This window comes from Callorhinus ursinus, unplaced genomic scaffold (genome assembly GCF_003265705.2).
Source record: "Callorhinus ursinus isolate GAN/ISIS: 27379988/994484 unplaced genomic scaffold, GSC_fseal_2.0 scaffold1, whole genome shotgun sequence".
In the NCBI taxonomy this organism is placed as follows: Eukaryota; Metazoa; Chordata; class Mammalia; order Carnivora; family Otariidae; genus Callorhinus; species Callorhinus ursinus.
The window spans coordinates 63,100,643-63,123,801 of record NW_027397063.1 but is presented as its reverse complement, the minus strand read 5'-3'; the positions used below and the strand labels follow the sequence as shown (position 1 = coordinate 63,123,801).

Below are 23,159 nucleotides of genomic sequence, written 5' to 3'. Positions count from 1 at the left end.
GCTTGGCCCCAATCTGAAGGAACAGCTCCCTCTTCCATCCTCCTGGAGCCCATGGTTTTGCCTGTTACATCATCGAGCACAAGCTGCCCTGGAGTGCCACAGTCCCTCTCCTCGGGCTGTGAACCCCTGCAGGGCAGTGACGGCAGGGGTCTCAGGAGGAGGAGAGGGTGAAAAGCAAGGCTTGCCACAGCCTAGCTTGGCCTGAAGAGCAACCCTCTTGCCTCTGACCTGTGCCCTGAGTGCCAGCAAACATCTCACTTCCCTGCACACTGCCAGTTCTGCCTTTGCAGTAATGGCCCTCCCTGCTCCTTTGGGGTCCTGCCCTCCCAGACAGAAAGAGGGACCAATTCCAGAGTAGAGGGATCTATTTCAATGTTGTCTCAGGGTCCAAGTAGGGAAGCAGATCACTCTGAGTGGGTGTATTAAGGTTAGGGTTCTGCCGAGGCACAGAATCAACAGGATGTATATAAATGAAGAGAGGGGTGGGAAGAGCAAGGGTTTGGGGGAGAGAGAGGGAAAGAGAAAGATTTTAAGGAACTGGCTCACATGATTGTAGAGGCTTGGCAAGTTCAAAATCATCAGCATAGGCCAGCAGGGTAGAGACCCAGAGAAGAGCTCCAGAGAAGAGTCCAAAGGTGGCCGGCCCGCAGAATTCCCTCTCCTGAAGAGGTCAGTCTTCCTATTAAGGCCTTCATTTGGTTGGATGAGGCCATCCACGCTATGAAGGATAATCTGCTTTACTCAAAGTCCACTGATTTAAATATTAATTTCACCTAACAACCTATTCACCAAAACATTCAGAATGATGTGTGACCAAATACGTGGGCACTGTGGACTAGCCAAGTTGACATACAAGATTCAACATCAACAGCCATTCCATGTTAACTTGGCATCCATACATACCTCCTTAAACCGCACTTACTCTCCAAATAAAGACAATAATAAGGTAATAATTCCACCTAACTTGATGTGACTATCTTGTATACAATTGAAAATGCACTAACCCTTTCCCTAGAAGAGGATGCAAAGTCCTTGGATGATGTTTATTCTCCTTGATATCCCATAACTGAAATACTATGCCGTAAAGTTAACAATACTATGATATAAAGTCAGAACATCTTATGTTACGTAAGGGGGTAATAGAGGAAAGAAAACAAAGATATTAAACACACACACACACACCCCACAAAATAAGGAAGAAATCCTCATGACAATTACAGTCCTTGTTTTCTGTAACTGGGAATGTGGTTGTAGCTGATATTTATAATTACCTTTTCCTACTGCCCATTCCATATTCCCTTTGTCCTTGGCTGATGTGTTTCTTTACCTGGTAGGATGCCCTGAACCATCATTCACGGAGGATCAAGGTCGTTAGTAATCTTGCCTGAATTTGATTGTTGTAATTTTCCACTGACTTTAATGACAGGGCACCGTAATACTAAGAGACACCCTTAAGGGATCTCCTATACTCCAGACATACTCTTCCTTACCTCCATTGTGATGTTCAAGGGGTTTGTTTTTGCTCCACCTTCTCACAACTGACTCTGTCTAAAGCTACTTGGTCATCTTGAAATCTTTCTCAAGTCCTGATCCTGGGTCATGCTCAGGGCATTCTCTGGATATTTCCTTCTGTTCAGGCCATTTCCTATGTTCATTTATGTCTACATATACCTGGTAGGGGGAGCTTAAGATGAAGTTGGTTGGAGCTGCCCTTTGGCATAATTTTTTCTTAATTATCTCTAATCAGTGGCATTTACTCTTGACCCTCTGCTTGTCAGAGGGCCAAACTTACAGACATTTTAAGCTTAAAACAAACATTTACAAAGCTGAACTTTGCCTATTTAGTGACAAACACACAAACATCCAGAACTCTAAATATTGTATTTTATCATTAGTTCGTTTTATGAAATGAGTGTGAGAATTTACCTTCCCTGCTAGAGGCAAACATTGAAATAATACACATACATTTTGGAAGAGATTTCCAGGGGTGTGTATTATACACTATTAACTGAGCATTAAGAGGACTCCAGGTGTATCTGCCTTGTAACTTACCTGGAGAGTACCCTGCGTGCTGATAGTGCTGAGGGGGCATTTTTACCCCACCACCAGCTAAGGTGAGTGAACACTGAATGCAAGAAATATCAACAGAAGGAAAACCTTTAAGTCTTGGAAAGAGTCTGGTTGGGGGGAGGGAGTTGGGGAGGACCAGATATGCCTTGGGAAAATAGAGAGGCAGCAGCCTGGCAATTTGATTTCCCTTTTGAAATAGTAGGCTCTGTCCTTGGTAGCAAGAAGCAGAAAATATTAAAAAAAAATACATATTCATTTGAAAAAAATTGAAAAGCTATGAATAAAAATAAGCACATGGTTTGGTATCCTGATTTTTAAGAGTTTACTGTAACAAATATTCTTTGAAAAAACAGAACTTGAAGGTCAGAAAATTAAATCAGATTTAAGGGTTGAGAATCTTGTCCCATATTTTTCTCTTGCAAAGTTTATATGGTCAATTAGAACCTATAATTACTTTTCCTAGTTGAGGGCATCAGGTCTTGGCATCTGTATTGTATTTGTTGAAAGAAATTTCCATATAATAAGGCGTTTGAGCTTCTGTTAAATCATCCACAGAAACAATGCCCAACAGGTTATAAAAAATTCTCTATTCCAAATACCCTTATAAACTGGAATTTTCATTCTTTTTTTAAGCAAGAACCTTAGGACAATTGGTGGTAGGCTTAAAGAAATTCTTTGGAGGGTGCCTGGGTGGCTCAGTCCATTGAGCGTCCAACTTGATTTCGGCTCAGGTCATGATCTCAGGGTGGTGAGATCGAGCCCCACATCAGGCTCTGCACAGAGCACGGAGCCTGCTTGAGATTCTCTCTCTCCCTATCCTGCCCCCCTGCCCCTGGCTCGTGCGCATTCTCTCTAAGAAAAGAAAGATAGAAAATCTTTGGAAAAGGACGGACTTACGTGGCATCTGTCTCTGTCACTTGCTAGTTGTGTTGCTGTGGGCAATTATTTGACCTCTCTAGGCCTCAACTTCCTTAGATGCAAAATGGGGATGATCTTAGGTCACTTTTAAGACTGTTACAGAGATTAAGTGAAATAATGCATACAAAGCTCTTGGCATGGGGCGCCTGGGTGGCTCAGTTGGTTAAGCAACTGCCTTCGGCTCAGGTCATGATCCTGGAGTCCCGGGATCGAGTCCCGCATCAGGCTCCCTGCTCGGCGAGGGGCCTGCTTCTCCCTCTGACCCTCCTCGCTCTCATGTACTCTCTTTCTCTCATTCTCACTGTCTCAAAATAAATAAATAAATCTTTAAAAAAAAAACAACAAAAACAAAGCTCTTGGCATAGTGTCTGGTACATAGCAATTAACTGCTAAGTTGTGCTGTTGAAGACAGGGACCCAGCATTTTGTTATCCCACTACATTCTGAGAACAAAGCACAATGCTTGTGATATATATAATAAGGCTCAGATGTAAACTGAAAGAAGAAAGGAAGGAGACTTATGGGTTGCTCTAGCTTGGGTGAATGAGCAGAGTCACTGTTTTTTACCTTCTCGTACTTTCCCTCTTCAAAGATCCCAATTACCTCAAAGAAACTTTGCTTAAATTTCCAAACTATTGGGGCACCTGCCTAGCTCACTTGGTAGAGCATGTGACTCTTGATCTCAGGGTCCTGAGTTCAGGCCCCATGTTGGGCACAGAGCCCACTTAAAAAGAAAAAAAATTTCAAAACGACTCCTCATACCAAACCGTGGTTAAAAAAAAACCCCAAAATTTTAGTTAAATACATCTGTCAAGAGACAGAAAGGGGGTGAGGATGCAGATGCCTGACACTGCCCCTCTTTTTCCAGAAAGGTCCAAGCTCTTGTCTTACTTGCTCATTTACTGCAGGGGAAAGGCTGGGTCTCCATTTCTCAGTCATGGGCAGAATTCAGTATTATAGTAACGTCAGGATCAAGGGCTCTTTTCAGCACATTAGATTTTGAGCACCACTGCTTTTAGAATAATCCATTGGGCTTTTTCTTTGTTTCACTATAAATTATAGAAAAAAAACTGCTTGATATTTCCAAATTCTGCAGAATTAAGGGCATGATACCTAGCCCCCCAACCCCATTTTTTTTTTAAAGAAAATTCAATTGTGTCAAAACAAACAGAAGCCCTGCAGGATTTGGAATAGTAAATGGTGTTATTCTTCTCTCTTCCCCAGCAACGCTCAGCACAGAGGGCTGCACAGGTGGGCTCCTGGAGGGCTTCAAGGTGGCTGGCCAAGGGCAGGATTTAACCTGTGCCATTTGACATTCAACACTTAACACTGAGGGCAGAGAAGACCAAGGGCATTCAGAGGTGGAACAGGGCCAGGTCTGGAGGGGGAGGGCTGGGGCCTCGGAAGATGAGGGAATGATTAGCTTGACTGGGATTCAGGAAGAGTGTGAGCCAGGAGGCAGTTAGGAACTGATGTGGACGGGAGCCAACACTGTGGCTCTTGGGGCAGTGGGATCTCTTCAGGGGGCTTCTTTCAGGATGCTACCTCTTCTACAAAGCCCATCCTGAAGCCTTGCCAGGAACTCCCACTACACGTACATGTCCCTCTTTTAGAAGACTTACAGGACTTCTAATGATTCATTAATTTATGTACAGGTCTCATTTCCCTCCTTGAAGGCAGAGGCGAAGGGCCGCTTCCCTCCCAGACTAGCTGCGTAATTTGCAGCAGCACCGTTGGTGTTGAAATGAGATGAAATGTGCTATGTGCCACACATCCTGGCCTGAGACTTTGTATCTGGGTGGAGGAACAGCTTTTTACAAGGGGGTGAGGGGAACAGGAGGGCAGAAAGGAGACAGAATCTTGGCACACGCTGGACTGGGAGTGAATTGGGTCCCACATCAGCTCCACTTCCATGTTCAACCCCAGAGCTGAGAGTTTCTCTAGTTTCAAAGTCAGCAGCCAGGACCTCAGAAATAGGGGACAGATTTAAGGGGTTCTGAGAATGACTTTGTCAGACTCATTTAGACCCAGGCCTTCAGCTGGCCCTATCTCTTGGGAGTCCCCATGCGTCCTGCCTGTCTCTGAGAGCTTACTGGTGATGTTCTAGAGGGCAGGGCAACTGGGAGATAAAAGGAGCAAAAGCTCAGGCTGAACAAACTGATTCCTTGGCTAGCAGACTTGGGAAAGGTCTGCTGAGAATGACCCTGAAAGGTGGGCAGAGATGCCTCTTTTGGTTTAATGATTGGCTTAGTCCGGGTTCCCGGGAAAAACACTCTGAGCAAGAATTTAGGTGGAGGTAGTTTATTTTGGGAACAAATCCCAAGGAACAGGAGTGGAGGGGTGGGAAGATCAGGCAAGCAAGGAAGAACAGAGAAGAGCAAGCAAAGGGTTCTGTACTGAACTGATAAAGTTGGGCATCACCCTGGGCAACTGGGGCTCTATCCTCTTAGCTACACAGAATGCTCCTCAGAACTGCCAACCAGAAGAATGGAAGAGGGGAGCATTTCTCCACCAGCTCAAAGCGTTAGTTCTTTTGCATTTGCAGGTATGCGCATGTGTCAGAATGGGCAGGGATTTCCCTGCAGGGGTCCCTGGCTGCTGTGACAGTGAAAACCAGAGGCAAGAAGACAACAGGTGCAGCCAAGGCAAGGTGCTCTCAGGTAACACCTGTATGCAATCGTTTGTCACAGCAAAGGTGGAATAAAAAGATGGGTTGGGAAGCTGTGAGGTCAGCCACAGGTGCAGTCTGATATAACTTCAGGTGCAATGTCCTTTCCCTGCCTTCCATAAATAGAACTACGTTTCCGTTTAATTCTCAGTTCAAAGTCAGGACCTCTGGTTTTTCTAGGTGGAAACACTAATTCTTCCTTTAATTAAATGCTTTTCTAGCAATGCATAACCCTCAAAGTGTAACCAGCAACCCAATGTAACGATTTATGTTATGGCTGTGGCATGGCGTACAGAGTGAGTATTCTGAAACACAACACCTTAGAAAGTACGCTGGCTTGAGTTTGTAAAATGGGTACAGAGAATCAAGTGCATCCTGCCTTTTGATCCTCCCATTCTTCAAGACTCTATGTGTCAGGAGCTGGGGATAAAGAAGAAACAGTAACTCTCAAGAAGCTCGTGGAACAGAGCTGACAAGTTTCTTTCAAAGCCCTACCAGGCAAGCACTTCCCTCCCGTTTTCATCTGCATAGCCCCTTTCCAATCAGCGCTTCTGTAATTTGACGGAAACATAGCTCCTGTCACTAATTTGTGAATAGTCGGTTTTTCATCGCAGAAAGTTGGCTTGGTCATCCTGATCTGTGGCCATTTGGCCCCTGACGTTCTATTGTTAAAACTCTGGGAGCTGTGCTATTCTTAAATTACTTTTAAAGATTCATAGGAGTAATTCTTTCAATGCAATCCGATCTAAAGACAAATATAAAAACCACCCAACCAACTCCGATGAGTTCTAACGTCAGCAAACATGCACAGAAGCTGGAAGGCGCCTCATTCCTCACCAGGTTCCCTCAGTGCCTGGTGCGGCACCTGCTCCTTCCAGCCCGAGAGCCCCAGCCTCTCCAGAACGCGGCTGGCGGTGGAGATCAGCGCCCGGCAAGGGGTTAATCTCGGGCTGGGAGCCAGATTGGGGGTACCCTCTGCTGGAGAAGGGCCAGGCGAGACGCGGGAGGAGGAAGGAGAAAGCACAGGAGCACTACCCTCCCCCGCGACACCCGCGGTTCGCTCCGCCCCGCCCCGCGTCGCCGGACAGCTTGCACCCACCGTTTCTAGGCTCGGCCGCATCCGGTAGCCGGAGGAAGCCGCCCTAGTGGGAGCGTGCAGAGGGGCTTCGAGAAGGAAACGGCGGCAGCGCCCCCCCTCGGTCGTCCAAGCCAGGAGCGCGGGTATCCGCGAAGCATCGGTCTCAGGGGAACGCGCCAGCTGGGCCCTCCGCAGCCGGAGCCCCTCCACCCATTTGGTTTGGGGTAAGAGGAGGGGTCCGCATCTCGGCAGCTCGGGAGGGATGCGCCGACGCCCCCTGCTCAGTTTGGTTTGGCCTTGCGCGGCCCCTTGGCCGAGTCGCCAGGATGCGGGTGGGGCACAGATTCCTGTAGGTCTGGCCCTGCAGCTGCGGCCGGGGTAAGGGTGGGAAGATGGACGGGTCCTGTCCAGATCTGTGTCAGTCCCAGGTGGCCCTCACCCACCGCCTTCCTGGGCCTTCTGTCCGCGCTCTGGGAGCCCGCCTGGCGTTTATTCGGCATAACGTGCTCAACAGGAGGAGGCCCAGGTTGAACACGCAGCCCCGAGGCGCCCCGGGGGAAACCCTCGGCGCTCATCCTTACCCCCCTGCGCATTTTACGAAAGACCACCCCGGCACCCCAGTAGGGAAGGAAGCGGTCCAAGGTCATTTCATAGTCGGAAGCCGAGCCAGTACCGAAGCCCGTCGTTCCAGCCCCAGGCCCGACCCGCCCCTTCACCGCATCTCCCTCCTCCTGCCCCACATCGCGTCCTCCACGAAGCCCTGTTCTCAGGACTTGGGGAGTGCTCCTCCCCTCCCGCTGCGCCCTGGGAAGGATGGTAGACAGTGGTTAGGCTGCCGGTCCAGCCGCCTGGAGCACGAGCTGAGCCTGCGGATGCTGGAGGACCGGACGGGCAGCCGGACAGGGGGTGGGGTGAGGGGGGAGCACGGTGGAGGCGCCGCGGGGGCAGCTTAGGGATGCTGAGGCTGGGTCAGGCCCCGGCACGCCGAGCCGCGGGGGCGGACTGCGCGGCTTTGTCTGGGCGGTTCCGTCCCAGCCAATGGCAGCGCGGCTCGAGCCGAGCCCCTTGGCTCCCGCCTCCTGCCGGCGGGAAGGAACTCCGGCCCTGCGATTGGCTGCGCGGCCTTCCGCGCGGTATGGAGCGAGGTGGCGCGGGCGCCTCTCCGGCCGCCCCCGTTCCGCTAGCGTCCCTGAGCCTGCGAGAGAAGGTGTCTTCTTGGCTGTCCGCCCGCAGCCGCTTTGGGGAGGGTTTGGCGCTGCTCGCGTCCTTGAGCTCTGCTCGCGTCCTTGTGCCCCGCGGGGTTTTTTTCCAGCTAGTCGGCCAAAATCGGCCTCGAGTCAGCTGATGCGGAGTCATGGGCTAGCCCTGCTTGGGGGTAGTATGCAGAGGCACGTGTTTCATTGCGGAGGGCTGCCCGCAGGCCTCCTGCCCCCGGGGTCCTTCAGGACGCAGCGTATGTCCTATTTTCTACCTGAGCTTTGGAGCCCGGCCGTGCTCGGGTTTATATGCACCCCTGGCCAACGTGGAAGCTGACCTTTGGAATTGGTGTAGCTTTCATACTCTCTCCATACACATGCGTATAGTGTCTGTTTCCTGTCGGACACCAGTGTAGATATTTTGGAGGAAGCGGAAGTCAGTGATATAACACGTGGATCCTATCTGTGGGGAGCGCACAGACCAGGTGGGAATTGGCGGATAGGGGCTGTGAATGCTACCTCTATCTAGTATTGCTTGCTTGGGTAAGTGCTGTTCCAAGTGCTGTTACAGAGGCACAGAAGGAAGGGATGGAATGGAAGTGTCGGCGAGAGATTGATTTTTTTTTTTTTTAAGTTAGGGCATCCGGAAAGGCATCTTGGAGGAGTGTTCTTTGAATCAGCACTTGGTCATATGAACAAGTCACATGAGCAAGACATGGAAGTTGGAGAGTACAGGGCTTGTTGAGCGATGGGGTAGCAAGTGGTAATGCGTAGATGAGAAAAGTATAGTGATTTGGAGGGGCCAAGTGAGGTCCGGCTTGTGTACCCCGATTTGAAATATGGTAAGTGCTTATGAGTAGAATGGCTCTTTAATTTGTCAGTTGTGCTGATATTATTATTTTTTTTACATCTGCTCCAAAAATCTTGGAAATATCTTTGATTTTTCATTCTTGCACATTCTCCATTAAATTTGTCAGTGAAATCATATGGGGCTCTACCTTCAAAAGGTAGCCAGACTCTGCCCACGTCTTGTTACCTTCATAGTTCCACCAGGTCTGGCAGCTCTTCTGTGTATCTCCAGTGAGTACCTTTTCACATTTCACTGGAGTTGTGCACTTTATGGCTATAAATTGTTTCCCTGGATTACTGCCCCAGCATATAAATGGACTCCCTGCTTCTGCTTTTGTTCATCCTCAGTTTATCCTTAAGCCAGTGAGACTTATTATATTAAATGTAAGTGTGATCGGGGCACCTGGGTGGCTCAGTTGGTTAAGCCACTGCCTTTGGCTCAGGTCATGATCCTGGAGTCCCAGGATGGAGTCCTGTATTGGGCTACAGGCTCAGCAAGGTGTCTGCTTCTCCCTCTGACCCTCCCCACCTCATGCTCTCTCTCTCTCAAATAAATTAACTCTTTAAAAATAAATAAATAAATAAATAAATAGTCTGATCATAGTATTCCTCTGCTGAAAACCCCCTTAAGTAATTCACATATTATGTGCCTACTGGGTAGAAGGCACTGTTAGGTGTTGGGGATATGACAGTGACCAAAGCAGACAAAACCCTTTGCTCTCAGAGTTCACATTCTAATGGGACTGAGAGATAACAAGAGAAATAAGTACAATGTGTATAATGTTATAATGTAGTAAGTCAAGGAGGGGGGAAAATGGAAGCAGGGAAGGGGGAATAGAAAATGCCAGGGTGGGGGTGGGATTGATGGGGTAGCCAGGGAATGTTTAGTGAGGAAACATTTGAGTAAAAGACTGAAGTGAGAGAAGGAGACCTGTGGATAGTGAGGGGGAAGAATGTTCCAGGTAGAGGGACAATTAAGGGCAAAGTTTCCGAAGCAGGTGCTTACTTGTCATGTTCTAAGTATAGCAAGAAGGCTGTTGTAACCAAGGTGCAGTGAAGCGGGGGGGAGGGATGAGGACCCAGATCGTGGAGGGTCTTGGGGGCAGTCTATAGTGATTTTGGCTTTTACTGCAAGCAAGAGTTTGGTGCAGGCGTGAGATGATCTGAGTTATATTTCACAGGATCATGCAAGCCCATGTTGAGCAGTGTCTGAAGGGGGACAAGGGTAGAAGCAGGGAGCCAAGTTGGGTGGCGGTGATTGCAATAAACCAGGCAAGAAGTGAAGACGGCTTGGACAAAAATGGTATCAGAGGGCTCTAGATATATTGTGAAGGTGGAGTCCGGATTTGCTGACCCCTTGGCTGTGGAGTGTGCAAAAAATCAGAGGGCTCAAGAATGAGGAAGATGCAGAGAAGCAGATATTCAGTGCCATACACAAGCTCAATTTTGGACAGGTTATTATAAATAATAATAGGTAACCTATTAAACACTCCAGTGGAGATGTTGGATGGGCAGGTGGATATGTAAGTCTGGAGTTTGGAGGAGAAGGCTGGTTGGAGATAAAGATTTAGGAGTTGGCAGCATGTAAATACTATTTAGAGCTCTGAGAGCTCACCATGGGTGTGGGAAGAGCCCACCAGTGGAGCCCTGAGACTCCCATCATTTAGCTAGCGGTCTGACTTGAATTTGATAGGCGAGCCCTATTATCCTGGGGATGGAATGCTAGCTTAATCTGGCAATTGTGATTATGGCAATTTTGACAGCTCTAGTAACACTTTCTCTTGGGGCAGGACAGATGACACGTGGAGAGGAGGCACAGGTTTCTGTTATCACTGCAAGATCTACAGCTTGGCATTCTCCGAAGATGGGGCAAGCTTAACAATGCTGTGGAAAGAACCTGTTTCTCTGCATTTTAGCTGGTATTGTTTTGGCTGCAAGGAACAGAGACTTTAGGCTCATTTAAATCCCATGGAGAATAAAGACCTCGAGTGCCTTACAGAGCTGGAGGACAGGAGGGCAAACGGGTCTCAGAAGCAGCTCCGCCCTGAGGAGGCTCAGCGGCTGTGTTTCTCTTTTTTCTCCCTGCCCATCTCTCCTCCTTTCTGCATGTGTGCCTGACTCTTCTCTCTGCAGGTTGGCTTTCTCCATCCTCTCTGGCTTCAGGCGCAGTGTGGCATGGCTGCCCCCCTCCCAACTACTGATCACTTGTCCCTGCCTCCCCCCCCCACCCCCGCTGGCCGATTTGCATTCTTTCCCAGGGCCAGGGGACAGAATGATGGGTTCTCTCTCAGACCCAGTCCTCCATGGCCAGAGGGGAGGTCTCACTGGCCAACTACAGCTGTGGAGACCAAATCCTGTGGGCGGGAGACAGGTCGGAGAGGGCAGGGATCAGGTGAGCAGGACAGACACCCAAAAGATGACCACTTTCAGAGAGTGTTGGTGCTGTGGCGTCTGGGGGGAGCCGGCATCACCTGAGTTTAATCAGGCGAGTGGACTGTCTCTCAGAGTAATGGAAGTGCCTGCATTAGGTTTGCCCTTGCTGAACTGGGCTGTGCAGATAAATCCTTGGCTTTTCCTGGAGGTCTCTGTCACACGCAGCTATATGAGTCCCCTCTGCATCTATGATAAAATGGTGGTGAGACCATCGTCTACTATATCATTTAATGTTCCTCTATGATGCTTTTAGACTTTGGTTCCAGAATAGTCCTCTCTTTAAAGAATAATGGTCATCTTTTTTGAATTAGGGCTTTAAACCTTGTCAGGTTTCCCTTTTGCATGGCCTTCAGGAAGCCCCGGTTGACTATGCAGTTAGCATGTGTAGCTGAGCTGGGCTGGAACTTTTAGGCAAGCCTATACTAAGCAACCAGAAGGGAAATAGCCGAAGGATAATATGTATCTATCTGAGTAGGGATTTCAAACTTAAATGCTCATAGAGTCCATAAGTTAACAAAGGTGATTGAGTGCCTTACAGAGCTGGAGGACAGGAGGGCAAACGGGTCTCAGAAGCAGCTCCGCCCTGAGGAGGCTCAGACGTTGTGTTTCTCTTTTTTCTCCCTGCCCATCTCTCCTCCTTTCTGCATGTGTGCCTGACTCCTCTCTCTGCAGGTTGGCTTTAAGATAGATAGTAAGTGTATACTTTGTACTGAGTTCAAGCATAATTTAGCTGCCTAGTTACATTGCCTTTTTTTTTTTAAGAGTTTATTTATTTATTTGAGAGAGAGAATGAGAGAGAGAGAGCATGAGAAGGAAGGGTCAGAGGGAGAAGCAGACTCTGCTGAGCAGGGAGCCTGATGCGGGACTCGATCCCGGGACTCCAGGATCATGACCTGAGCTGACGGCAGTCGCTTAACCAACTGAGCCACCCAGGTGCCCCTACATTGCCTTTTAAAACACTAGGCTGGCCAAACAGAAACAGCCAGGTAGAACACATTGGAGGCAGGCTGCCAATTCTCAGAACTTCGAATCTCACACAGAAGCTCACTGGTCTTAAGCTCCTCAGTGTGGGGTCCCTTTACAGGAGCATTTCCTGCCTAAACCCATCCTGCCGTCAGTCGGATAGGGCCTTCCTTTCCCACGTGGTAGTGCCCAGGCTCATCCAGACTTCATGGCTAGAAACACATACTTTCTCTTTCCTGCCTAAGGCCTGCCTCCTGTGTTCCATTTGCCTGCTGGTGGCCTTGCTTTTTCCAAGGATTTCAGTATGGGGAATGTCTGTCCCTTGCAAGAGAGACCCTGATCCTCACCCACAGGAATGCAACCAGCTATGTCCTCTGTGAGATAGTCCTGTCAGCATGCCACAAGGGAGCCCAACACTGGGGCGAGGATGCACACACTGTTTTTTTGGAGAGAAGGTACATTCCACAGGTTATGCGTGGGTGACACATTGAAAATGGAAAGGGGTGCCCTGGAGAGTAGACCCAGGTGTTCTTAGTGTTAGAAAAGTTTCTCCCTTAGGGCACCTGGTGGCTCAGTCAGTTAAATGTCTGCCTTCAGCTCAGGTCATGATCCTGGGGTCCTGGGATCGAGCCCCACGTCTGGCTCTCTGCTCAGCGGGGAGCCTGCTTCTCCCTCTCCCTCTGCCTGCCGCTCCCCCTGCTTGTGCTCTCTCTCTCTCTCTCTCAAATAAAAAAAAAATAAAATCTTTAAAAAAGAAAAGAAAAGTTCCTCCCAGATTCCAGATTGGCATGTGAGCATCTTGATTTCGTGACAGTATCTTACAAATTTGGTCCCTGGAAGTCAAGTCCTCTGTGCCAAGTTACCCTGGGGCAGCTGACTGAGTTGAAGGCCCAGGAGACTGTCCCCCTTCCGCCCCCCCCCCCAAGATGCTCTGGCTTCTTGCAGCGTCCACCTCTCACAGCCATCTCTGTTTCCAAACCAAAAAGGCAAGTGAGGGCTTTTCAAGTTTGAGAACTTCACATTTGCAGAGAAGAAAGCCCAGCACTAGGCATTAAGATGGCAAACAGTGCAGCGTTGGGCGTATGGTGGCGAGCATAGCTGCCTTCTAAGATGGCAGACATCCCGGAAGACTGCATGGGAATCCCACGGCCTACAGCACTGTGTTTGCAGTGGAAAAAGCAACATGTTTTAGAAACTTAAAAAGGAAGAAGAGTTCTAAAATCCTCCCATTCTGTGTGTAAGAGACGACATCACAAAAAGTGCGTTATTCAAAGGGCCGAGTTTTCGTGTACTTTAAGCTATTTTTACTCCAGCACTTTCCGATATTGCTGACTTGAGGGAAAATAAAATTGAAAGCAGCCCTCTGTGTGGAGATAACATTGAAGTGGTCTCTGCCACAGACACTGAGCAGAAGGGATGAAGGGCTTTAATTATAGGCTACTGGATTAGGAGTCCGCCAGTGGCAGTGACCTCAGACTCTAGTCCTGTCAGGAGAGGCAGAGAGGCATGTGTTCTGCCAGCTCAGCCGCTAGGTTGGGGGTTGGGGGCGGGTGAGCACCCCCGTGAAGACTCTGAGCCATGTGGGCTTGTGCTTCCTCTGAAGGGCCAGTTTGGGCTCCATTCTGCTGTTGCCTGCCAAGTGCTTGCTATGGCAACTTCAGTTTTGGCCGCAGGCTGACTTTCTACACGCAGCTCATCCCCACTTGCAGAGACTCACTGAACGCCTCTTTTGTGTCAGGCTTCTTCTAGGCATGAGGGATTCAGTGGTGAACAAGATGGACAAGGCCCCTGGCCCCACTGAGCTTATGATCCAAAAGGGGAGGATGAAGTAAAGAAACACGGTGGTTTTGGACTGAAGAGTGATCTTACAGAGAGCAACCTCTGTGTGTTGCATGGGGGATCTGGACAGCCCCCTTGAAGTCCACAGAGTCAGAAGGACTCAGCCACCTCGAGTGAGGGAAGAGCAAAGGCCGGGGAGTGGGGGGAGGGGGCACAGAGGCAGGAAAGAGCTTGGCACACACACGAGAAGCTTTTAGAAGGCAATGTGGCCATAGAGCAGTGAGCAGAGGGGAGGGTGGTACCAGACAAGGGTGGGAAGGGAGGCAGAGGCCCATGCCCAACAGGCATGGAGAGGAGGCCTTTAGGCAAAAGAGTCACATAACTCGACTGGTATTTTTTTTTTTTAAGATTTTATTTATTAGAGAGAGAGCACAAGCAGGGGGAGGGACAAGCAGACTCCCTGCTGAGCAGGGAGCCCAATGCGAGGCTCAATCCCAGGACCCTGAGATCATGACCTGAGCTGACGTTTAACTGACTGAGCCACCCAGGTGCCCCACTTGACTGGTATTATAAAGATCTTTCAGGGCGCCTGGGTGGCTCAGTCGTTAGGCGTCTGCCTTCGGCTCAGGTCATGATCCCAGGGTCCTGGGATCGAGCCCCACGTCTGGCTCCCTGCTCAGCGGGAAGCCTGCTTCTCCCTCTCCCACTCCCCCTGCTTGTGTTCCCTCTTTTGCTGTGTCTCTCTCTGTCGAATAAATAAAATCTTAAAAAAAAAAAAAAGATCTTTCTGGCTACAGTGCTGGGAATAGTGTGGTGAGTAGGGACAGGAGTGGAAGCAAGAGCCTGCTGCATAGTCAGGGAAAGATCACACAAGCCAAGGGATCCCTATTTGTTTTCCTTTCTTGAGGATTAAACAGATTAAATACCTCCACTTGCTGCCCACAGTGAACCATGCAGTGGTTGGCTAGATAATGAATTGATTCCAGACCTAGTGGCCCAGGTGGCTGGTCATCAGTTAGGTTTGGGTGGCAGCACAAGGGCAGGAAGGAGCTGCCTCCCAGGCACAACCTCATTCCTGATAACAATGGTATAACAAAGCACAGGCAGGTGTGCAAACTAGAGGCTAGGATGGTTCACCAGGAAAAGAGTAACAGCTCGTCTGGCTGTGGTTGCCTTGCTCAGCTCCCTCCTAGCCTCCCCTTCCTGCCCTGGGCCAAAACTAATGCACACAGCAATCAACAGTCAATCATGCACAACTAGTTCTGGTGCTGAGTAGCCTTAAGGTGACACCACGTGGTACATGGCCTTGTTGCAATAAGATTGATTTGACTTCAAAAGAGGGGGGTGGGGGGTGGGAGAGACTCTGTGTGTGTGTTTATGTGTGTTTTAACTTAGGCTGATGAACATGTGTCTCATTTTCTAGCTCCAGTCTCCATGCACCAGAGCTACTGATGAGTTGAGCCTCCGAGCCAGACCCTGTGTGTTGGTGGGGTGGGAGAGAGAGTAGAAGGTTGAACCCAGTGATTTGTCATGGGTTGGAAGAGCTGCCTTGGAGGCACGTGGCCAAACAGCGTGCAGGCTGATGCCCTGGGTGACCACAGATAGATGATCTGCTGGTTATGGGGAACACAGACAAGAGAATGGAGCCCCTGAGAGACAATGGACTCTGAAAAACAAACTGAGGGTTCTAGAGGGGAGGGGGGTGGGGGGATGGGTTAGCCTGGTGATGGGTATTAAAGAGGGCACGTTCTGCATGGAGCACTGGGTGTTATACGCAAACAATGAGTCATGGAACACTATATCAAAAGCTAATGATGTAATGTATGGTGGTTAACATAACCAATTCCAAGAGAATGGAGCCCCATGAGTTGGAATCCCTGAGGGGATGGGTCCCCAAGTGCCCCCTGTGGTTGCTACTTCACTTGGTTGTAGGATCACCAGTCTGGTCCCACCTTCTCATGTTACAGACGGGTGACAGCATGCCCACAGTTGCCCAAGGAGTTGGTGGCACCGCCAGAACTAGAACACAGCTCCCAACTCTTTCCATCAGATGAGGCTGCAGCTTGATAAGGGAGGTGTAGGAAGACCCTGCCCAGTACCGTGACCAGATGTGGGCCAGACAGACAGAGCCCAGTTGGACTCTTACAACCTGGAGTGAAAATGGCCACTCCTGCCTCAGCCCCTGAAGGGTACACCCATGGAGGCAACAAGGCAACACTGAGGGTGCATTTTGTGTTTCAGAACCTACCAGGAGGAGGCCCACTGTTCTACCTCTTGTGGCTGCCATGCTGACCGCCCGCCTCTTCAGACCCCTGTCACAGCTCCCGGGGAGAACCCTGAGTTGCTACGATAGAGAAAATGGAACAAGGTAAGAAATGAAAGGGTGGGAGGAGGAAAAGATGGTAGAGGAGTAGGGGACCCTATTCCAACCAGTCCCTAGAATTGAGCTGGATATCTACCAGACCACTCTGAACACCCATGAAATCAGCCTGAGAGGTAAGAAGATGGATCTGGATCTCTACAAACAGAATATTGCAGGTGGTTGGTTTCGAGTATGAAGCAGGGAGCTGTGATTCCACAGGCACATATGGGAAAATAAACGGCAGGGGGAGGGAGCCGTGGTGATCATACACCACTGGTGAGTGATAGCCTCCTGCCCTGGGGACAGGGCACAGACTCACAGACTGGTAGTGGCAGGGAAAGGACTTTAGGGCAGCCCCCCAGACTGAAACCCAGAGCGGTGGGGCTGCACGTGCAAACTGGGGGCAACTGGTGGTTTTAGAAGCACAAAGGGCAGAGACGTGCCCCAACCTGGAGGCGAGGACTGGGAGCGCTGCTGAGGGGCGCACAACCCAGGATGCTGCAGTTTATAGCAGCACAGACAGAAACAGAGATAGTGTGGCCTGGAGAGCTCAATGAAGAACAGACTGCGATCTTGCCACTCTGAGACAGATGGTTGGAAACGATCTCTTCTGCTCTGACTCTTCGGAAGAGACACTGAAAGCCACCAGGGAAAGCTGCCAGAGAACAAAAGCCCCCAAAAACCTGTTTTCAATGAGCCCATCCCCCACCACAGGGGGCATGGCAACTCTGCCCAAACAGGGTTGCCTGAATAATAGTGCGGCAGGCCCCTCCCCCAGAAGACAATCTGGGAGAACAAGAGGCCAACAACCCTAAGGTCCCTATAAAACAGGTTCATCTTGCTTGGGTTGTGGTCAATAATTTGGACTCTACATTCCCTCAACCATCCCTCAACAGAATGACTAGAACGAGGAACCCCCAAACTAGGAAAGACTTAGAGACTGTGACTTCTGCCACAGATTTACAAATGGATACAGATACAACCAAGATGTCGGAAATGGAATTCAGGGTAGCAGTTCTGAAGACAGTAGGTAGATTGGAGAAATCGATTAATGGCAACATAGAGTCTCTAAGGGCAGAAATGAAAGCTGAACTGGCAGAACTTAAAAATGCTATCAGTGAGAGCCAATCTAATCTCGATAATATAACGGCTAGGGTGAGCGAGGCAGAAGAACAAATTAGTGATCTAGGAGACCAATTGATAGAAAAGAAGGAAAAAGAGAAGACCAGGGAAAAACAAATCAAGATCCATGAAAATAGAGAAATAAGTAACCCCATGAAACGTTCCAATGTCAGAATTATTGGGATCCCTGAGTAGAGAGAGAGAGAGGACTAGAAGATATATTTGAGCAAATCATAGCTGAGAACTTCCCTAATCTGGGGAATGAAACAAACATTCCTGTCCTAGAGGCAGAGAGGACCCCTCCCAAGATCAAGGAAAACAGGCCAATGCCCCGGCATGTAATAGTAAAACTTGCAAATCTTAGAACCAAGGAAACCATCTTAAGGACAGTTAGGGGGCAGAGATTCCTTACATACAGAGGGAGGAACATCAGAATAACGTCAGACCTATCCACAGAGACCTGGCAAGCCAGAAAGGGCTGGCAAGACATATTCAGGGTACTAAACGAGAAGAACATGTGGCTAAGAATACTTTTTCCGGCAAGGCTGTCATTTAGGATGGATGGAGTGATGCAGAGCTTCCAAGACCAGCAGAGACTGAAAGAATATGTGACCACTAAGCCGGCCCTGCAAGAAATATTAAGGGGGGTTCTATAAAAGGAGAAAGACCCCAAGAGTGATATAGAACAGAAATTTACAGACAATCTATAGAAACAAGGTCTTCACAGGCAACATGATGACAATAAATTCATATCTTTCAATAATCACTCTCCATGTGAACGGCCTAAATGCTCCCATAAAACGGCACAGGGTTGTAGATTGGATAAAAAGACAGGACCCATCCATATGCTGTCTACAAGAGACTCATTTTGAACCTAAAGATACATCCAGACTGAAAGTGAAGGGATGGAGATCCATCTTCCCATGCCAACGGACCTCAAAAGAAAGCTGGGGTAGCAATTCTTATATCAGACAAATTAGATTTTAAGCTAAAGACTGTAGTTAGAGACACAGAAGGACACTGTATCATTCTTAAAGGGTTTATCCAACAAGAAGATCTAACAATTTTAAATATCTATGCCCCCAGCATGGGAGCAGCTGTCTGCATAAGCCAACTGTTAACCAAAATAAAGAGTCATATTGATAACAATATGTTAATTGTAGGAGACCTCAATACTCCACTCTCAGCAACAGACAGATCATCTAAGCAGAAAATCAACAAAGAAACAAGAGCTTTGAATGACACACTGGACCAGATGGACCTTATAGATATATACAGAACATTCCACCCTAAAACAACAGAATACTCATTCTTCTCCAGTGCACACGGAATTTTCTCCAAAATTGACCACATACTAGGTCACAAATCAGGTCTCAACTGATACCAAAAAATTGAGATTATTCCCTGCATATTCTCAGACCATAATGCTTTAAAACTGGACCTCAATCACAAGAGAAAATTTGGAAGAAATTCAAACACTTGGAGGCTAAAGACCACTCTGCTCAATAATGTTTGGGTCAACCAAGAAATCAAAGAAGAACTTAAACAATTCATGGAAACCAATGAGAATGAAACACATTGGTCCAAAACCTATGGGATACTGCAAAGGCGGTCCTAAGGGGGTAATACATAGCCATCCAAGCCTCAGTCAAAAAATAGAAAAATCCCGAATTCACCAGCTAACTTTACACCTTAAAGAACTAGAGAAAAAGCAACAAAATGATGCCTAAGCCATGCATTAGAAGAGAAATAATTAAGATTAAAGCAGAGATCAATGAATTAGAAACCTGAAACACAGTAGATCAGATCAATGAAACTAGAAGCTGGTTCTTTGAAAGAATTAATAAGATTGATAAACCATGGCCAGACTTATCCAAAAGAAAAGAGAAAGGACCCAGATTAATAAAATTATGAATGAAAGGGGAGGGATCACGACTAACACCAAGGAAATAGAAATGATTATTAGAAATTATTATCAACAACTATATGCTGATAAATTAAGCAACCTGGAAGAAATGGATGCCTTCCTGGAAATCTATAAACTGCCAAATCTGAAACAGGAAGAAACTGACAACCTGATTAGGCCAATAATCTAATGAGATTGAAGCAGTAATCAAAAACCTCCCAAAAAACAAAGAGTCCAGGGCCTGATGGATTCCCTGGGGAATTCTACCAAACATTCGAAGAAGAAATAATACCTATTCTCCTGAAGCTGTTTCAAAAAATAGAAGGAGAAGGAAAGCTTCCAGACTCATTCTATGAGGCCAGCATTACCTTAATCCCCAAACCAGGCAAAGACCCCATCAAAAAGGAGAATTTCAGACTGATATCCCTGATGAATATGGATTCCAAAATTCTCAACAAAATCCTAGCTAATAGGATCCAACAATACATCAAAAGGATCATCCACCACGACCAAGAGGGATTTATCCCTGGGATGCAGGAGTGGTTCAACACTCGCAAATCAATCAGTGTGATAGAACACATTAATAAGAGGAGAGAGAAGAACTATATGGTCCTCTCAATTGAAGCGGAAAAAGCATTTGACAAAATACAGCATCCTTTCCTAATTAAAACTCTTCAGAGTATAAGGATAGAGGGAACATTCCTCAAGTTTATAAAACCCATCTATGAAAAACCCACAGCGAATATCATCCTCAGTGGGGAAAGGATGAGAGCCTTTCCCTTAAGATCAGGAACACGTCAAGGATGCCCACTCTTGCCACTATTGTTCAACATAGTACTAGAAGTCCTGGCAATAGCAATCAGACAACAAAAAGAAATAAAACGTATTCAAATTGGCAAAGAAGAAGTCAAACTCTCTCTCTTTGCAGATGACATGATACTTTATGTGGAAAATCCAAAAGACTCCATCCCCAAATTACTAGAACTCATACAGCAATTCAGTAATGTGGCAGGATACAAAATCAATGCACAGAAATCAGTTGCTTTCTTATACACTAACAATGCAACTGTAGAAAAATTAGAGAAATGATTCCATTTACAATAGCACCAAAAACCATAAGATACCTCAGAATAAACCTAACCAAAGAGGTAAAGGATCTATACTCTAGGAACTACAGAACACTCGTGGAAGAAGTTGACGAAGACACAAAAAGATGGAAAAACATTCCATGCTTATGGATCAGAAGAATAAACATTGTTAAAGTGTCTATGCTACCCAGAGCAATCTATACCTTCAACACCACCCCGATCAAAATTCCGATGACATTTTTCAAAGTGCTGCAACAAACAATCCTAAAATTTGTATGGAATCAGAAAAGACCCCGAATTGCCAAGGAAATGTTGAAAAAGAAAAATAAAGCTGGGGGCATCACGTTGCTGGATTTCAAGCTATATTACAAAGCAGTGATCACCAAGACAGCATGGTACTGGCACAAAAACAGACATATAGACCAGTGGAACAGAATAGAGAGCCCAGATATGGACCCTCAACGCTATGGTCAAATAATGTTCGACAAAGCAGGAAAAAAGATGGACTGGAAAAAAGACAGTCTCTTCAATAAAGGGTGCTGGGAAAATTGGACAGCTATATACAGAAGAATGAAACTCGACCATTCTCTAACACCATACACGAAGATAAACTCAAAATGGATGAAAGACCTCAATGTGTGAGACAGGAATCCATCAAAATCCTAGAGGAGAACATAAGCAGTAACATCTTTGACATCGGCCGTAGCAACTTCTTTCAAGATACATCTCCAAAGGCTAGTGAAACAAAAGCAAAAATGAACTTTTGGGACTTCATCAAGATAAAAAGCTTCTGCACAGCAAAGGAAACAGTCAACAGAACAAAGAGGCAACCCACAGAATGGGAGAAGATATTTGCAAATGACACTACAGACAAAGCACTGATTTCCAAGATCTGTAAAGAACTTATCAAACCCAACACCCAAAAAACAAATAATCAAGTCAAAAAATGGGCAGAAGACATGAACAGACACTTCTCAAAAGAAGACATAAAAATGGCTAACAGACACATGAAAAAATGTTCATCATCATTAGCCATCAGGGAAATTCAAATCAAAACCACATTGAGATACCACCTTACACCAGTTAGAATGGCAAAAATTGACAAGGCAAGAAACAACAAATGTTGGAGAGGGTGTGGAGAAAGGGGAACCTCTTACACTGTTGGTGGGAATGCAAGTTGGTACAGCCACTTTGGAAAACAGTGTGGAGGTTTCTCAAAAAATTAAAAATAGATTTACCCTATGACCCAGCAATTGCACTACTGGGTATTTAGCCCAAAGACACAGATGTAGTGAAAAGAAGGGCCATATGCCCCCCAATGTTCATAGCAGCAATGTCTGCAATAGCCAAACTGTGGAGAGAGTCACGATGCCCTCAAACAGATGAATGGATAAAGAAGACGTGGTCCATATATACAATGGACTATTACTCAGCCACCAGAAAGGATGAATACCCAACTTTTACATCAACATGGATGGGAATGGAGGAGATTATGCTAAGTGAAATAAGCAGAGAAAGTCAATTATCATATGGTTTCACTTATTTGTGGAACATGAGCAATAGCCTGGAGGACATTAGGAGAAGGAAGGGAAAAAGGAAGGGGGGGAAATCGGAGGGGGAGACGAACCATGAGAGACTATGGACTCCGGGAAACAATCTGAGGGTTTGAGAGGGGAGCGATGGTTTAGCCCAGTGATTAAGTATTAAGGAGGGCACGTACTGCATGGAGCACTGGGTGTTATACAAAAACAATGAATCGTGGATCACTACATCAAAAACTAATGATGTATTGTATGATGAGTAACATAACATAGTAAACTTAAATTAAATTAAAAAAAAGAAAAGAAAAGAAAATCCCAGAGAGAAAATATGTCTCCTAAGTCATCATCAATATGGAAGCCAAACTTGAATCCCCATGTGAAATGAAAGCACAGGGCATATATTCTAAGCAGAAAAATCTGTAAACAGTTAAAGATTAATGCACCTTAGTGAGGCTCCGGCCAGATTTAAAAAGAAAAATCTTGCTAGACCAATGTTTTTGCATTCCTGGGGCAGAATTATACAATGAGGGATGGAAGGGAGGCAGCTGGTCAAACACACACATTAAAAAAAAAGAAAAGAAAAGAAACAAAAGGGTGGAGGTGCCCTCGAGGGTCACACTTGGTGGGCAAAACAGAGCTCCTCACACATGGATGCTGCAGGAGGTGAGAAGGCCTGGCTCTCAGAGATGTCTGTCAGTACCTGCTGTCCACCAGCAGAGGAAACTCAAGGGTGTCCTCAAAAGAAAAGACCTTCACAGGGCACAGAAGAAGATCTTTCATCCCTGCTTTGTGTTTTTCAACTTTTTATTTTGAAATAACTACCCTTATGTGAAAGTTGCAAAAAGAGTACAGAGAGTTCCTGTCTCTCCTTCACCTCACTTCCCTGCATGTCAACATCTTACAAACCGCAGCGCAATCATCAAACCCAGGAAATTACTGCTGCGGGAATATGCTGAACTAATCTATAGACCTGATTCAGATTTCACCAAATGGCCTACTAATGGATCTTTTCCAGGTCCCACGTACAAACCAAGCTCCCATAGTGCATTTAGTTGTCATGCCTCCTCAGTCTCTTCCTACCGGGGACAGTTCTTCAGTCTTGGTTGTTCATAACCTTGACCCTTTGGAAGAATGCCTGTCAGTTTGGGTTTGTGTGGTGTTGCGTTGCGTGTACATTCAGATGTGTA

General features: G+C 47.1%; 1 protein-coding gene across 5 annotated transcripts in view; it reads left to right on the top strand.

Annotated features, from left to right (window-relative positions):
- The first annotated feature begins 6,755 nt into the window (after nucleotides 1-6,755).
- Nucleotides 6,756-23,159, top strand: part of BDH1 (3-hydroxybutyrate dehydrogenase 1) — a 41,659-nt gene continuing 25,255 nt past the window's right edge. The window contains exons 1-2 of one of the 5 annotated variants that reach the window (XM_025876333.2): nucleotides 6,756-6,957; nucleotides 16,195-16,321. In XM_025876333.2, coding sequence (XP_025732118.1) covers nucleotides 16,239-16,321 — 83 coding nt within the window. In that variant the 5' untranslated portion in view covers nucleotides 6,756-6,957; nucleotides 16,195-16,238. Of the gene's footprint in view, nucleotides 6,958-8,038; nucleotides 8,187-8,267; nucleotides 8,415-8,450; nucleotides 8,473-8,747; nucleotides 8,772-16,194; nucleotides 16,322-23,159 lie in introns of those variants that run through there. The other 4 variants (XM_025876323.2, XM_025876352.2, XM_073895227.1 and 1 more) reach the window with 4 other exon arrangements.